The sequence below is a fragment of the Furipterus horrens genome, unplaced genomic scaffold (assembly GCF_987537825.1).
Source record: "Furipterus horrens unplaced genomic scaffold, mFurHor1.1.pri manual_scaffold_6, whole genome shotgun sequence".
NCBI classification, from domain to species: Eukaryota; Metazoa; Chordata; class Mammalia; order Chiroptera; family Furipteridae; genus Furipterus; species Furipterus horrens.
The window spans coordinates 30400997-30418902 of NW_028327176.1; the positions used below are offsets into that span (position 1 = coordinate 30400997).

General features: G+C 48.5%; 1 protein-coding gene and 1 pseudogene across 1 annotated transcript in view; one reads left to right on the plus strand and one right to left on the minus strand.

Moving 5' to 3' along the window:
• Positions 1-2598: 2598 nt before the first annotated feature.
• Positions 2599-3816, minus strand: LOC150005917 (uncharacterized; annotated as a pseudogene).
• The window catches only part of TTC7A (tetratricopeptide repeat domain 7A), a 112227-nt gene continuing 97893 nt past the window's right edge, over positions 3573-17906 (plus strand). The window contains exons 1-3 of the mRNA XM_090281254.1: positions 3573-4018; positions 11343-11506; positions 16416-16584. Of these exons, the coding sequence (XP_090137380.1) occupies positions 3835-4018; positions 11343-11506; positions 16416-16584 (517 nt within the window). The 5' untranslated portion in view covers positions 3573-3834. The remainder of the gene's footprint in view (positions 4019-11342; positions 11507-16415; positions 16585-17906) is intronic.

Here is a 17906-nt window from a genome sequence, read left to right on the forward strand (position 1 = left end):
GGTGGTGCTGGGCAGAGGGGAACAAAGGGGAAAAAAATGGAACTATTGTCACAATATAATCAATAAAACATACTTAAAAAAAACACTAATCATCAAAAGCCTTAAAGAGAAAGGAATCTTCATATCATGTCCTATAGTACAGTATAGGCAAGAATATAAATTTACTTAGGTCCTCATGGCCATAAATAAAGTCACTCCCTGCTTCCCTTAGAACCAAACTCAAATACTATTTTATCTTCAGGACCTGAGGAGACTGACTGTGTGTTTTACAATGGTAGAACTATGCTGTACTTTCTCTGGTGTCTCTTCAAATCAAAAGTTAATAACTGTTTGTTTTCTCCAGGGAAAATCAGTAACATACCTGGACTGCTTACTGAGGTGTCCTACTTTTCACAAGACCTCAGCCAGAACCTCAAGGGCTTTAAATTGCCCAGCGATTCTTTTCTTATCTAATATATGGATGCTAATTTTTGTTGCAAAGATAAGGTGAGCTCTAAGAAAGATTTATTTTTCTGTTTACTCTTTTAGCTCAGAGAGAGCATATGGTTTTCTTAGAGAAGTTAACAATTTGTCAAAGGAAAGTGCATGACCTAAGACCAGATTTATCCCATGGAGGTGACCCCCCTACTCTGGACAACTGGTTGTGCAACAGGTGACCCACTAATAACTAAGAGACAATCGTGAGGATTCCTGGGTCTCACTGGCCACTGCAAGCAGTACATTCCCAATTTTCCTGCAATTCCCACACTATTATTTGACTCACCCAAGTACTTGGTAACCAAACCTTTTCTCTGGGAACCCAAACCCGAACAGGCTTGTTATGAGTTCACATGAGCTCTTCAATACCCTCCTGTTCCAGGCCTAACTAAATGTCATTAAGCTTTTCAACTATATGCGTAAGTATATGAGAGATCTCACCATGAGAATCAAGACCAATAGCTTACTCAACAAGGCCTGAGAACTAAAAGCAAAATTCCTTTTTATTTAGTAAAGGACATTTAATATAAACTTTTTTTAAAAGTTATATGCACTTTAATTGTTCTTAAACTGTTTTTGTAAAATTTTTGACACATTGTCAGCATTTTTATAGAAGTTTGAGAAACTTTACTGTTAATTTTTTCCTTACCAAGGCAAATAAATAAATACAGGTTTTAAAAAATGACCAATAGCTTACTACAGCCTCTCTCATGATCCAGTGGCAAGCGCCTCCCCACCTTGTCTGGGGCAGCAGGTAAACTAGTAGCATCTTTCATAGGCTTGGTTTTAGGGTCCCCTTCAAACCTGATGGTCCCTCATGCTGCATCTTTGTTGCCGTGAAAACACACATCTCTCCTATGAACTTCATTACTTGCTCTGAGACGCTTTCCTAGACATCAAGGCAATGTTCTTTCTCACTCTGGTAAGCAATGAACTCAGCTTCACCTCATCAGTGTTATCTTGGTAGCATTTTCAAGCTGGCAAGCAGTCTTTATCAGAATTTGTCCTAAATGCTCACCTAAGACATTTCAGATTATTAAAAAATAAAAACAACCACCACTCTTTGTATATATCTTTTATTTTGGCAAATGTTACTAATACAGTCATGGTTGTTCTTTGGTGTGCCTACAGTCTCTTACCACCCTGGAAAAATGCTGATCACTTGAGGGCTGGGGTCTTGTCGCTGCAGGAAAAAAGCCACGGATGCACATGTTCCACAGTACTAAGGAGCAGCCTGTCATAAGTTTTAACTATAATACTTGGCAGGGCTTTCCCCGCCAAGGGGTGTTCGGCCCCACATGACCCATGCCCACACAAATACTGGAGCACCAGTCAGAGAAACAAGCAGCCAGAGCCCTGCAACTTGGCACTGGGGTGGGCAATGGACTGGAGAAAAAAGGGAGGGGAGGTTTTCTTTTTTTCATAAAGATTGCCTCCTGCCTATCAACTCTGCTTTTCTTTGCCTGCCCCAGGGCTGACTTGGGGAATGTCAGACCAGGGGTAAATCACAGGATGTTCTCAGGCCACCCTCACTCCAAGGACAGGCACAAATCACTCTCCTAGCAAAGTGTGGTTCTGGTAACAAGCAAGGGCAGACAAAGGGTAACTAACCAAGAGTCAACTAGAAGAGCTGACAGTAGGCAAGGAGTGTATGTAAATTAAGTTCTCGCTGCCAGAAAGGTCCTCATTTTCCTTCACCTATCTCCTGGCTTCTGGCAGTTCAGCACTCACCCCAGGTGCTCAGAGCAGCCTCCGAGGTGAGGAAATCTTGGCTGGAGAGGGTATCCACGAGGGAATTTGGGGCGGAGCGTGGGGGGGCGGGGGCAGTAAGCCTGCTTCAATATATAACCCCATGTGGCTGCAGAGCAAAGGGCCCAGTGGGACTAAGCACCAGGAGCCCGGGCTCAGCTTGACAAAAAGCCCTCTCACGGGTTACAGTGGTCCAGAAGAGCGAAGCAGTCTCCTACCATTGAGCGGTCAAGCTCAATCCCAAAGTCACATGACCAGCAGTGGTCAAGATCCACGTGGGGGGGTCGGGAGAGTCTACTTAAAAGCTTGCCCTTGACTCCCTTGTTTTCTGGAGTCTTCACTTAAATACAGGGTCTTTGTAAATTTGCCTTTTGTTTTGGTCTTGCTGTGATTTCTTTGAAGAAGGCCTCAATCTCTACACGGAATTGTAATCCTAGATTACTCCGGAGGCGGGGCTACCGTAACCAGGCAATGGGTGTTGGTCCGCCCCCTGCCTTCAGGCCACCAAATAATCCTTCAAATTTCTTAATACCCCGCAGCGCCGGACTAAGCCCTGCCACGGGCCCCGTACAGCTTTGATCACAGTCTCTAGACACCAGAATTAAGAAATAAATAAATAAATACAAAGTAGGAGAAACAGCTTTAAAACCTTTAAGAAATACAGGGAAAACTGGATTCTGCAGAGGATAGGCGTGCCAGTTAGTGTAGGGGAGTCAAGCTGGAAAGAGGAACACCGCTGTTTTAAAATGTTTAAAAAAAAATCTGTAAGAGTGGAGGCGTCCAGAGTCGAGGGACTCAAGACCGCCCAGTTTTCTTCCGCTTACCCCGGGGGCGGCGCGCAAGGCCCGCGCGTTCCCAGGAGGGAACGGGGCAGGTCCCCGAACTACGGCAGCGGGTTCCCCTGGATGCTCGCTCTCGGAGTTGGGAACTCCCGACCGGCCGGCCTCTCCCTGGATTTGTGACGTGCCAGGGGCAGCAGTGGTGACGGGGCCACCACACAAAGCCGGGACGTCGGGGTGCACGTCTCCCAGGCCAAGAGCCCCAATGGGATGGGAAAGGGGCGAGGAGCAAGGCGCCTTCGGGCGCCGGGGCTCCGCGCAGCATTAAAGTGAACGCCGAGTCCGCCGTGTGTGCGGCGCGGGGCTGGCGCCGGGGCGGGCGGGAACGCTCGTCCCGTGCCTGGCTGTTATGGCCACGGTGGCCGCCAGCTCGCCCGGCTCGCCGGGGCCGCGCCACGCCCCCGCGGGGGTGGAGCAGAGGCCAGGGGCGGGTCCGCAGCTGGCGGCACCCGGGCCCGGGGCGGGGGCTGTGGCAGCAGCTGCAGCAGAGGCGGCGGCAGCAGCGCCAGGAGCTGTTGCAGCAGAGGCGGAGGCTGCTCCTGGACGCGTCCGGGCCGCGCAGCCGGAGCCCCAGCCGGGAGGCGCCGGGCGGTGCACTAAGTGCTGCTGCTGCCCGCCGGCCGCCGGCTGGGCCCCCGCTGCCACCGGGGCCCTTGCCGCCGGCCGCGCCCCCATCGACCCCTCCCGCGTGTGCACCCCAGCCGGGACGCCGCCCCCGGCCGGGTCTCCCCTTCTTGGCCGCACCTCCCATGACAGCATCCGCGCGAAGATGGCTGCGAAGGGCGCGCACGGCACCCACCTGAAGATAGAGAGCGAGCTGGAGCGCTGCCGCGCCAAGGGCCACTGGGACCGCATGCCCGAGCTGGTCCGGCAGATGCAGGCGATGGTCGTGCCCAGTGGCGGAGGCCACCGGCGAGCCATTCCGGGCTCCTTGTTCACCTCTCAGGACACCGGTGAGTGAGGAAAGGGACTGGTTCACAAGCTGGAGCGCCGCCTCCTCCAGGAAGTGCGCCCCGACTGCCCCCAGCCCGCGACGGCCGTCTTCGGTATTACTCTTCCTGTAGTGCTGATCTAGGGGTGCCCAGGTCAGTTAAAAAGGCTCTTCTGGCCCAGGAGGAAAGTCATGCTGGTTGGGTGCTTTGAGGGAGAGAGATAAATGTCTTTTGCTCTCTGCCCTTTAGGATCCTGTGGGCAACACCGTGTCCTGTGAAATCATGGTATCGGCATGTGTCAGATTAGGACTTGGGCTGGACTCTTACACCAAATCTTTAAACTCCCCTCAGGTTAAGGCTGTGTGTCTCTCCTTGCCCTACCTCTCCTTACCCCAAGTCAAGTTGACAGCAGAGCTCTGTCCACAACAGACCTAGTTGGAGTGGTTGATGAGCACCAGGGTGGAGTGGTGAAGTGTGAAAGAGGCCTAGTAAGCTTCAGTTTCCTCATTTGTGGCCAGACTGGAGACCCTTCTAGCCCTGGCACTCCGTGGCTTAAGCTGTAGTGCTGGTTTGGCTAGGCTGGGCTCCTGCTCTGGCTCTGAGGTGAGGCGGGAAAGCACCCTGATGTGGCAGTGGGGAAACTCCGCCCCAGTCTCCAACCTCAAATTCTGCCCTTGGTGCCTTCAGCTCAGCCTGAAGAGCCCTCCCTGAGCATAGCTGTGAGCACTTCAGAGCCCTGTGGAAGGGACTAAATAAACACAGATACAGTTTTAAAGACTGCCTCTGGAAGACTCTGTGGGAGAGAAGGAATGACAATAACAGTAATAGTAATAGCTAAGACTTATCTAGCACTCACTGTGTGCCAGGCCCTGTCCTAAGCACTTTAATCAATTCATTAATTCCTCCCAACAACCCCGTCAAGCAGGTACTCTTGCGTGCCCCACTTACAGATAAGGACACTGAGGCACAGAGAAGTTAAGTAACTTGATCAGCCAGCTGAGACATGGTGGAATCAGGATTTGAACCCAGGTTTCCCAGTACATCCTTTTAACCACTCACACTCTTACCTCAAAGACGTATAGCACAAAATTCCAGTTTGAAGAGTTGCTGAAATGAATGGGGAGGCAGGGAGGTGATCAGAGGGCAACTGTGTTAGACTATGGGGCTCTGAGGAAAGGGAGAGGGTTTCAGGAAGTAGCAAAATGTGTGCTGACCTCTTGATTGGTGTTGGGAAGGGCAGAGTGTGTCTGCCCAATGAGGAGGAAAGATAGAAGGACACTGAGAGGGCCGAGGTGGCAAGGGCGGACAGTCGGGTTGTACCTTTGAGGTAGGTCTAAGCATGACACTGAGGGACAGTAGCCAGAGCTGGTACGTATATGGGAGAAGCTGGTGAACCTCCCTTTTCAGGGCAGAATAGGTAAACTGCAGGTTTTCCTCTGTCCCCTGTGTGGGGTGATATGCTGGGGTGCATCTGGTAAGGGTGGGAATGGAAAGTGACCCACACAGAGGGCACTGGAGCCTGGGACAGGTGTGGGAATGAGTGAGGTTGGCACTGCAGAGAAACACACTGGGACTAAAGTAGGAACCGGGACTCCTTGAGTCCACACAGGGCTGTTATTTCCTAAGCTATTCTTCAGAGGGCTCAAGGGACATTGAGTAGTTAATTAATTGGTATCCCAGGAAGAAAGGGTTTAGAGAACCACACAGGTAAAGAAATTGGACCTGATGGATTAAATATCATTAACAGACTTCTTTAAACTGCAAGACTTCTCAGGGTCTTTAATATGCTCACCTGCATGGATTGTAAAAGCCGAGGTAAGAGTATAGATACCAAATTTCTCAAACTTACCTTACCATATTTTATGAAGCATTATTGGGAAACAAAGGTATGGCATCGTTTAGAAATGGTATGGTATAAAGGGCTTTCCCTATTTTTTAATTTTTGTAAACAAGCCTGTGAGAAGGGCAGAAATTATTGTCCCCATTTGAAACACACGGACACCAAGACTCAAGGAAGTCACATAATGTGTATGTGGCAGAGCCTGTACCCCGGCCTGAGTCCCTACTACCAAGTCTGCTAGTGACAGAATGGGGCGCATAGAGCCTGGCCTGGCTTCACTGCGGGAACTGACCAGCACAAGGCAGATTGTAGGATGGTGGGGGAGTCTCTTCTGCCCCCTTTTGGGTTTGGTTCTGTGAGTGACTTTTTCCAACTGCTAAATCCAGATATACTATCCCAAAATGCACACACACACACACACACAAGCGAGGAAAACAAGTGATTCCCAAAGCCCATGCATGGAGCATTTTGTTCTCTCTCCGTGGGGTTCTTTTTTTAAAAAATTGATCTTAGAAAGAGGAAGGAAGAGAGAGTAAGAGAAATACCAATTTATTGTTTCACTTGTGTATGAATTCACTGATTGACTCTTGTATGTGCCCTGACCAGGGATTGAACAAGCAATCTTTGCGTATCAGGGTGAGTGTAATCAACTGAGCTACCCAACCAGGGCTCTCTACAGAGTTCTTAATCATTGTGGGGGAGGGGGTGTTGGTGCTGATCCCCCTGCAACCCAGGAGGGAGATTCTAAAGTCCCACACCTGGCCTGTTAGACTTAACAGTCAGTGACTGGAAGCTTTCAACCGTTATATAATTTGGGAAAGGGGAGAAGATATTGAGGGGGAACCCAAACCTCAGCTGAACCCCACTTTACAGATAGACCCTGAGGCCCAGCTGTATCTTTGGAGTTTCCTTCAGAAACCAAAAATCCCAGAACATGGATTTTACTGAAGGGAATAGGAAGGGAGGGCCCAGCTGGGGGCACCTCTTTCTGGTCTGCTGGGAGTGAAGGACCAGGAGACACTCCTCGGAAGGGGCCCCTACCTGCTTTTCCTGTCTAGGGAGGCTGTTCCCCACTACCCACCCAGGGGGAAGGTGGTTGCTGCTTTTTGTACACTTACTTTCAAACTCATATCCGGTGTTGATTCGGTCAGGATGGAGCCGAGCATAGCTGTCTGTGGTGAGGTTTGTTCATATAAAAAGAAAGAGCCCATCCAGGTGGTTAAAGAAAAAGAAAAGAAAACTTTATTAGGAACAATTTCCAAAATATCAAAAAAGTAGAAGTAGAGAAAATGAATCTCTTGTGTCCATCCATTATCAAAATCCATGTTTATGAATTCATGAACAATCTTGTTTAAGCTATTTCTATCCTCATGTCTCCCTAGCAATGCCATATTTCAGTGTGTATTATATTTATTAAATAAGAACTCTTTTCAAAAATATTACTGCCATACCATTATCACACTCCACCCCCCAATCTAATGACTACATTTGTTAGAATCAGAATCCAAATAAGGCCACACATTGCTTTTGGTTAATTAGTTGGATCTCCCCCCCCCCAACATTTTATTATGAAAATTTCAAACATACAGCAAAGTTAAAAGAATTTTGCAGTGAATACCTGCAAGCTCACCTCCCTGATTCTGATGTTCCTTTACTGGACTTGCTGTTGTCACGTCTGCCCCGCTCTGTCCACCTTGAAGTCTTTCCTAATCTGTATTCACGACTCCCCAACCTTTGTTTTTAAATGAATAATTTTTTTTTGAACTTGAGATTGTTGTGAGTGTTTCTTCAAGTGAAGTTAGAGGGGATGTTTGAGGCAGGTGGCCTCTCACTAGTTTCGGCCTCTTCCTCCTCCGTCATGGTTGGAAAGTTCCAGCCCACTGCAGTCCTGTGAGGTGACGGAGACCGCTGTGTCCCCAAGTGACCTGGTGAGGAAGGGCCTGGTCTGAACTCCAGGCTTGTTGGCTGGACCCAGATTTCCCAACAGCGAATTGGCAGATTGTGGAGAGGGGAACACCTTTCGGAAACATGGGGTGCGGGGAGGAGGCAGGGATCCTTGAAGTGTCTCTCTCTGACCTGGCACCCAGAGAGAGGCTTGGAGAGGTATGGGAGCAGACAGAAAGCTAGTGACAGACCTTCAAAACAAGGTGGGTGGGCAGACTGGCTGGCCACTCAGGGGTGGCCTCGTCTGGGTCCCTGTCAAGGGCATGAGGCTGGGCTGGGCTGGGCTGGGCTCCCAGAGTCTGTCTCACTCTGTCAGGAAGGCCTTCCTCATGCCTCTGGGAGGGGAAAAGCTGGAACGCTTTACCCAAACCGGGTAGGGGGTAGATTTTGGACAACATGGTGATCAGAAGCAATTTGTTTACCTTTAGAAAAGTACAGGCAAGCCTCTACTCACCTGGATTCCTATTCAACAACTGAAAACCTAGAACTTTTCGTTCCAAAATATCCTTCAGTTTCATAGATTGGCCAGTTGAGAATAGTAGGATGGAAAGAAAGGGAAGAGAAGAATGGCGCAGGGAGGAGAACTGAGCAAGGAAGAAAGTAAATTCTGCTACACAAAACAAAGAGATTGAGTGGAGGGTGAAGTGGAGGACAGGAAGGCTCTGGAGAAGGACCTGAAGTGTTTACAAAATAGTCTGAAACTTACAGGTATAAAACACTGAGAACAATTCTCATTCCTGCCCTTGGAGTTACTAATAGCTTTTCACCTGCCGTTTACAGCTCTGACACTGTTCTTCATTTGTAAAGTACCAACAACTCTGCTCTACATGGGGTGCAAGGCAGACAGACTTCTTTGGCTGTGTTATATTATTGTTATGGGCTATGACCCATTGCATATTTTTATCTATAAAATGGGAATAATATCTACCTTTGTGCTGATTAAATGATACTATAAAGTACCTGATACTCAGTAGGCCCTCAACAAATAGTAGTCCCCTTCCCCCACCCCCCCCATCCCTTTCTCATTAAAAGGCACTCTTGTGGTTTAGAGTAGTGCTTCTCAAATGATCTGTGAAGGACCAGTTTTATGTTTTTAAATTCGCAATCTGATGTGCTCCAATACTTTCGTAAGATATGCAAACGTTTACCCCTCCAGTGTTTTATTATTCGAGTCAAGAGATTTGAAATTATTCTGCCAGGCTATTATCAACCTTTGTGAATGTGAACTCTAAATTCCTGCACTTACCTCCAGGAACTGGGTCACAAACACTCACAGACCTACCTGTTCCAGTCCACTGATCACACTTTGAGCAGCAAGTGTTCAGAGGACACTCCCATCATTTTGAGGAGTGGTGCTGCCCTGGGGAGTATTTCCAGATTGAGGGTTGCCTGAAAGGAAGCTGGTTTCTCTAGGCATGAAGGAGTGGAGCCAATGAACCATGGGGAGCTCTGGGCCTTGCAGTTGGGTGGCGGAGGAGGGGCCAGGTGGCAGGAAGACTCTGCCGCTGCGAACTGGGTGGGGAGCCAGCTGTGCAGAGGCCTGGTGCACTCGCAGGAGGAGGGCAGAGGGCAGGGCCAGCCCCAGAGCCTGGGGAGGCATGAGTCCCTGCAAGGAGCAGGTTCCTAACTTCACCCCTGGTTTTATAGAGGCCCACCTCTCAGGACTGCTGCTAAGGATCCCACCCCAACTCCTGGCTGAGATTTGGAAATGAAGACGAGGGCCTTTCATTCTGGGGCTGATTTAAACTTTTATCTGTGAATAGGTAATATATCTCCGTGGGTCAACCTTCCAAAGGTACCCACTGTAAAGAGTGAAAAGTCTTCCTCCGTTTCTGCCCCCTTTCCGAGGGAACCCTTTCCGAGGGAACCAGGAAGATTGGCAGATGTTTGTGCGTCCTTTCACATATTTTGATGCATGCATGAACACCCAGTGGCCCATTATGTCCACTGTGAGGACTCTGCTTTCTTATCAACTTATTTTGGAGTTTATTCCATAAGAGCGCACACTGGGCTTCCTCCGTCCTTTTTATGACAGCATGGTGTCCTCCCTTTTTATGGATATACCATGCTTTAATCAGCCTCCTATTGATGGTCGTACAGGTTGTCTCTAATTTTCTGCTGTTACAAATAATGCTGCAGGAATGACCTTCTATGTAGATTGCTTTACACCCTGCAAGGACATCTGTAGGAGCAGAATTGCTGAGTCAATGGGAATGTACAAAAATAATTTTGATATATGTTGCTAAACTGCCCTTTATAGATGTCCTACCAACTTCTTCTCTACCAGCAATGGATGATAGTTTGAACCAGGTACTTTTCTCGCCATTTCCTCCAAATGTGAGTTTTAGAAATCATGAGGTAGGTAGAGCAAAGGATCCGCTAAAAGGCTTTGGCATCCTCAGAGGAAAAATCTGCTGTGACTGTCTTCTGGGATCTGGGCTTTGGGGATGCTCTCTGCATGGAATCTCCCCTACGGATGGAGACTATTCTTCAGAGACATGCAATTTGGGACCAGTGGCTTTGAGTTGTGAGCAGCTCACTCTCAGGGCCTGAGAGTGAGGAGTTAGTGGCATCACCGGGTAGGTCTGAGGATGCCTTCCTGGCAGGAGAAAGAGCTCTCTGAAGAAACAGGACCACGTACACAATCCAGGAGACATTTTGGATTAGCACATAACACCCTGAACCTCATGGCTTCCTCCGCGGTAGTGGAGAGGATCCCATTCACTTGGCAGCTATTTACTAAGCTCCTATATTGAGTGGTGGACCTGGTCCTTGCCCTGGTTGAAGGGGGAAGGTCAGTGACCCAGTCACATCAACCACAGCCACCCGAGACTATCATGAAAGCACACTTGACCTCTGTCCCTGCACACTGAACACCCAAATCCCATCCCCACCTGAGTTGCTTTGGCTGCAGGAATACAGTGGTCACAAGATTGAGTTTTCAGTGTGGTGGGGGAGGCAGCAAATTAAACCAAGCCGTATAAATTCACCTGCTGGCTGGTGAGGTCTGCAAATAAGCTAACATATGTGAGAGAACTCAAGTAAGTGCCAGGACAAAACGTCTTCAAGGAATTGCCTTGCTGCACGAGTAAATCTGCTTCCCACCTTAACTCTTCACTTGGTTGCTAGGTTCTCCCCACATCATGTTAAATGAAATACCTTCAAAGTGGAGAAAACCAAATATGGTTACATGGAAACTGGGAGCATGTGAAAATACATTGTTAAACTGCTTCACATTTTATTCATTTTTGCTTGTTTGGAGAAATTCCTTCTTGGTTTAAGAACTTATTACCCACAATGGGGCACAGGTGTGACTTTGTCCCTCATTTTAAATTCCAAAATTCTGGGAATTTGTCCTAGGAACTCTGCCTCCCCAACCACTAAACTACGAAACCCAAAGGGGTGGTTTATGCTGGTACAGTGGAGAATGCCTGTTTTTTCTTTAAGGCTATTTAAGTTTATGGAAACAATGGGCCATTTATGTGCTGGAATGGGGTCGTTGGGTCAGAACAGAGCCATGTACCAGTTCCATGTTCAGGGGATCACTGCCCTGTTTTTCAGATGACTTTGGAAAATTGCTCCTGGCCGAGGCCCTCCTGGAACAGTGTTTGAAGGAAAATAGTGCCAAGATTAAAGACTCCATCCCTTTGCTGGAAAAGAATGAGCCAAAGATGAATGAAGCCAGAAACTTTCTGAGTAGTATCCTCAACCATGGGAAGCTGTCGGTAAGTTGTCAGACCCCCACGCCTAGGGCCCCCTTTCTTCTCCTGCCTCCTGTCTGCTGTCAGTCTCCCTGGGTCATTCGGTCACCTGAACAGCAAGTGTCTCTTAGGGTTGGCCTTGTGCTAATCAGTACAGTGGCCATTAGCCACATGTGTGCTTGAAATCTAGCTACTCCAAACTGAGATGTGCTATAGGTATAAAACATTGGATTCTAAAGATTCAGTACAAAACAAAGAATGTAAAAGATCATTAATTCTTTACATTGATTATGTGTTCAGATGATAATATTGGATAAATTGGGTTAAAGTTTATTAAAAATTAATTTTACCTATTTTTACCTTTTTTAATGTGACAAGATAATTTTACTAGGAAATTTAGATTACACATGTGCTTGATTCTGTGTGCTCTTTGGGGGTCTCAGGGAAATTAAACCTTAGAGAGTTCAAGATCTAGTTGGAAACAGGCAAACGTGCAGAGCTGACTGGTGACAGAAGAGCTCAATTACAGAGCAAGGCAGTTTAAGTCCAAGCGCATTTATTGAGCACCTACTGTGTGCAAGGCACTGAGGGGCGGCAGAAAGGGAAGTAGAGTCACAGCTTCCTCTAGACCTTTACTACTCAAAGCACGGTCCACCTACCTGTAGGTTGGGCATGATCTGGAAGGTGATTAGGAATGCAAAATCTGAATTAGAATCTGCATTTAACAAGCTCTTTGGGTGATTTATTGCACATTAAAGCTTGAGACTATTCTAGATTACAGTGTATGCTGAGCTGTAGCAGAGGTATTGGTATGTCATTAGAGACCCAAAGAAGATACGATTTTTCAAGAGCTGTTCTAAAGTAATATATTTATTACCTAAACATTTGATTGCAGCCAGCTATGCAAGGGATTGTGTTAAGTACTTCGAGGGCTATAAAGATGAGTCCAGATGGACCCTGTCCTCTGGGAGGTTGCAGGTCTCCTGGGAAGATAAGTCCTATCAGTGCATTGTCCAATGTAGATTGTGACACATTTCACAGGCTTGGTGTACATGCAGAGGCAAATCCAAGGGGAACACTCTTTAGGGCGAGGTAGGAGTCACCTTGGGGATGGGGATGGTGGTACTGGAATTGGACCCTGGGGGAGGGCCAGACCTTGAACGGGGAGGGAGATGGACATACAGAGACAGAACAGGGCATTCCAAGCTAAGGGAGCAGTGTGTAATCTAAGGGTTCCTCTTACAAGAATTTCTTTAAAATATGTTTGTACGCAAGCGTGAAAAGGAATGGTGGTAATTAGGTTATAGGGCCAGAGAATGGGGACTGGGGCACCACACTGAGGAGCACTTGGCTCTCTCTGCAAGCCATGCAGGGAAAGTGTGCTGAACCTTTAAGGTTACTGCCTTTAGACTTCTTGACAGAGATTATTGCAGCTCCAGGGAATTAAACTAGCTCCTTGACCCTACACATGACCCCTGACCTCCTGAGCCCTCCAGTGCCCCATCTTCCCATCAGAAAGGTTGGACTTGATTGGCGGGTTCCAAGCTTTTCTGACTAAGACCCTTTTTAATTTTTTCTTTCCAATAGACTCCATTAAATATTTTTAAATTGTTTTTAAAATAAAGATGACTTTGGCTTATTGTAAAAATTTCAGTACATAAACAACTAGTTAGAATAACAAATAGAAGTCCTTATTTGCCCCACCCCCACCCCCACACTCATTCCCATCCCCAGCATTGAGCACTGGTCACCATTGGCTGTGTGTCCCACACTCCTTTCTTTCTTTTTTAACAAACACACATACACGTATGTAAAGTTTTCTTTTCTTATTAGAATCATAGAATACATATTTGACAGGTTGCTCTTTTGTACCAAGAACTTTCACTTGGGGCTTTCTCCATGCCAATGCCTCATTCTTTGTTTTGGCCAAAGAGTATAACATGTATTGTTGTAAAACTGTTTTGTCTGTCATATCATGTTTTTTAAATGCAAATTTTACCATGCTTTGAGAAAGTCCCTGTTATCCAGGCCAAAGCCAAAAACTTCATGCCAACCGGGCAAAAGAAAATACTAAAAATAGTTTATGGGATTCTCTGTCTTACCCCAAAGGCCGGGGTGCAGCTAGGGGAAGGAGTGATTTTTCCTGGCAGCACATAAAGTCCCAGGTAGATTCCCATGAGTCCTGAGTATCTGTGATAGGACAAGGGGAATGGGGAAGTGGGTCCTGAGGCACCCCCTCAGGGTCATTTAAAACCTGCCTTTGTTGCTGTCTAAGATCCTGCCCAGCTCAGTTCTCTGAGGTCGGTGAAAACGGACCATTTGTCATAACTTGTTATACACTGAGTGCCAAGCATTGTGCCATCTCATGGGTGCCTCGTAGTAACCCTCTTAGTGGTACCTCCTGGTATCCCCATTTCCCAGGTGAGGAAACTGAGACCCAGGAGAGGTTAGTCACTTAGCCAAGGACCACAGTCACAGGTGCAGGAGCTGAGTGCAGGCCTGTTTATCTCCACATCCAAGCTCTCTTGCTCTTTGCTACTTCTCGGGGCTGTGTCCCTAAGTCCTACAGTGGAGGTGACATAATGACAGAGAAACTCGTATTAACGTTAGTGATGCTGGTGATGCTCCTGCTCTTACAGGTCCCATGCTGCCTCTGTGAAGTGTTTCCTCATCTGCCCTCCCCTCTTACCTGGGTATTCACATGTGGTCGTTCTTCCTTTTTATTGACAGAGACACTGAGGCGCAAAGACTAGGTGACATGCCTGCGACTATTCCCCGGAATGAGTGACTTCCCGCATAGCATCCTTCCTCTGGGCCAGGTTTCTGTGGTTCCCTGACTACTGGACTGGCAGGCCAAGAACATTTCACTCTCACTGAGTGTAGCCAACTTTCAGTTCTGCCGAATATGGACATTAAAAAAAATAACAGCAAAACTGTACCATTTTCTATTACCATCACCCCATAAAAGAAAATACATCTTAACCCCAAAAAACAAGACATTTTGAAATTAATGGCAGCTTTTTAAGTAGTACAAATTTAGCTTTGGGAAGTATTCACCACCTTGTCCTTAATTTTTGCCCAGCTATGTGGCAGCTCTGTTGTAAGCTGTCATTGGTCCACCAGGAACCACTGAGCTCCACCCCGTCATCACATCGCACCTGAAACTTGCCCTTCTGAGCTTAGCTGCCCTTTTCCCTGTTTACAGTAGAACCAGATAATAATAATAATTACCCATGCCCTATATTTATCAGGCTTCATTCTAAAGAAAAGTTCAAAGCTCTTTTCTGGACTTTGCCCTATTAATGCTCTTGGCATTGCTGTGATGGGAGGTGAGGGGTGGGTGTTAGGATCTCGCCTTCACAATGGGAAAACAGGCCGAGCAGGGAGGAAATGTGCCTGTGGCTTGAGACCAATGGAGAGAATAGCAGAGATGTTGCCCATCTGGGAGGGACCATGGGCTACATGCCCTTGGGGGTGTGTAATCTATGGCCCTGGCCCAGGGAGTGGGTGGCCTTCTGGGGGGACTAGCAAATGCCTTTGAAAAATTCAGCCTTTGAAAGTTAATCAGTAGTCAGCAGGTTAGGCTTGCAGGAGCCAGATGGGTCCATTTGGTAGAGGCATTGTAGGAATTTAGCAAAAGGGAGTTCCCTGGTAGTCAGGGAGACTTCCAGGAGGAGATGAGCCTGAGCAAAGTCCCAAAGGATCTAAGAGAATCTGGAGGGAAAGGGGAGGCTGTTTCAGGTAGAGGGACTGTGTGAGCAAAGGCAAAGGGAGACTGTGGTATTTACAAAAGCCAAAAAGGCCAGCGAGGAAGGAGAATTGGGCTGTACTGTGCTCCAATTCTTATTGGACTTCTGAGAGGGCAATAGATGATGGGGAGTGGTGGAGACTTCTCCTGGGGTCTGTGCCCCAGAGCCTGACCTCCCCACAAGGACTCAGGGGAAGCACCTTCCTGCGTGACAGAGGCTGGCCTGAGGACCAGCGCTACATCTCCACAGAGCTTTGTGGACAGCATCCATGCTGTGTGGTGGGAACAGTGGCCAGAGCCTGACCAAAGGGGTGGTGAGCCTGCTGAGCACAGAAATGAAGACAGCAGGCTACAGCAGGTGGCCTCAAAGGGTAGGAGATCTTGTCCAAGGCCCCATAACTCTCAGGCAGGGCCAACCAGACCTCCTTGGGGCCTGAGAGTCCTTGTATGGGGTAAAGATCTGGGCGTAAGCAACACTTGAAAAAGTAGGGCAAAGGGAACAAGTTTGAATTTAGGCACTTGATTGTGCACTTTTATTACCTGCTTCTGATAAAATGGGACTGTGCCCAGCAGGCCTCTCTTCTGTCCCACACTGCTGATGTGGCCGTTCTCCCCACAAAGTTCCTACCTTTGTGTAGGGGCTTCAGCTGGAGGCCTGTCACCTGCATGCACTTTTCCCAAGGTTTTTCAGCTTGTTATATATTTGTGTGTGTGTATATACTCCAAATTATGTCAGGCCTCACAAAACTTGGATACACACACACACACACACACACACACACACACACACACACTCACACAAGTGCCTGAACCCCTAAGTGCCAGCTTTGGGCTGAAGCCTCTGGGGGCTGCAGGAGAAAGAAGACAGGGCCCAGTCTGCAAGCTGCTTGCAGCATAGCTGGGTGCATAAGACACACACATGAAACAGCTGGGGACTCCTTTGAGAATTTCAATGAGGATGTCAAGAATTTAAGTAAGTAGGCCATGGACTGCAGATATGGAGAGAAGGGAGCCATTGGCATGGGCCTGAGGGTCAGGGAAGGCTTTCTGGTGGAGGAAGAGGTTTCTGAGCAAGATCTTAGGCAAATTGTCATGGCTCAGTGAGAGGGTGTTCATCTTACCTGGTGGGAGTGGGAGCAGGGACTTTGGGGCAGGAGCCTGCTAAGGTGGTCCTTGTCCTTTCAGCCACAGTACATGTGTGAGGCCATGCTGATCCTGGGCAAGCTGCATTATGTGGAGGGCTCCTACCGAGATGCCATCAGCATGTATGCGCGGGCAGGGATTGATGACATGTCCGTGGACAACAAGCACCTGTATCGGATGCGGCTTTTGGCAGAGGCCTTTGTCATCAAAGGTAAGTGTAGGCACCGCCTGGGGATCCCCCCCACAACCCCATGCCCAGCTCGTTACACTCAGGTCCCCCTGTGCTGGCAGCAGACGCTGGGTTGAGGGTGCGTCTGCAAGGCCAATGTCCAAGATACATCACCCCTGGTCGTGCCAAGCGCTGACCAGCCAGGCGGACACTGGTGGTAACCGGGCATGCTGGCTGATGACGGGCACCAGGCTGGATGTCAAAAGACTCAGGTTCTCATCCTGGCTCTGTAGACAACCAGCTACCCACTGTGTGCCTTCGGGCAAATTACTTCTTCACCTTCCTTAGCCGCGGTTGACTTATTTGTAAGACAGGTTTGTAATACCTGCCCTCACAGGGTTACCATGACCAAGAGGAATCAGTTGTGTAACCAGGTTGGGAAAGGCTAAAAAATGGGTCATCCCTTTGTCAAGCTGGTGCTGGTGGCTGACATTGGCTACAAATCGGGTGCCTGCTGGTGTAGAGCAGTCTGTCCCCTCTCAGATACTTGTTGGGCACCTGCTATAAGCAGCCCACAGAGGTTGTACCAGGATCCGGGGATGGGCATGTCAGAACCGGTGCCCAGGGTGAGGGGTGCTCTGGTGGAGACCCAGGCACACAGGGTCAGTGATGTAGGGACTTCATGATATAGGAGGGTGTGGATGGCCCTACAGCGGTAATGGTGCCATTGAACTGGACCCTGAAGGTGTTTCATGTTAGTAAAAGCCCTACCCCACACTTTATGCTTCAGGCTTCTTCTTCCCTGGGTTCAAATCCCTGGGATCACAGGGCCTGAGGCATGGCCCCTGGTGGTGGTGAGGCTCCGGAAGCCCTTCTGCCCAGGAATCTTGAACGTTTGATCATCTCCCTATTTCAGCACAAACAACCCCCAGAGAAAAGTCTAGAAATGCACGTGGAGTTGTAGGGATTTGGTGTCTGGCATTGGTAGAGTGTTTGTCACCCTCTTTCCATCTTAGATAGGGACGTTCTCCCCATATTATATACAGGGAAATGGAGGCTCAGAGAGGATACATACCTTGTTCAAAGTTACCCAGAGGTTTAAGGTGGAGCCGGGACAGGAACCTCCACGTTGGCCTTGGAATATGAGTCCCCCAACCCCATTCCTCTGTCTCCCTTGGACACCTCTGCAGGGCACAGCCTCCTGTCTCCAGCTGGTGGGGCTTCTAGAGGGCTGTTTGTCCACTGGGGCCCTGAGTCCCTTCCCCCAATGAGAGATTGTTCTCGCTATCCCAGGAAATCTGCTGAGAATGTCACCCTGGACAGACCCAGCACCAACCTGCAGGAGGGCAGGTGCCCATGGGGGG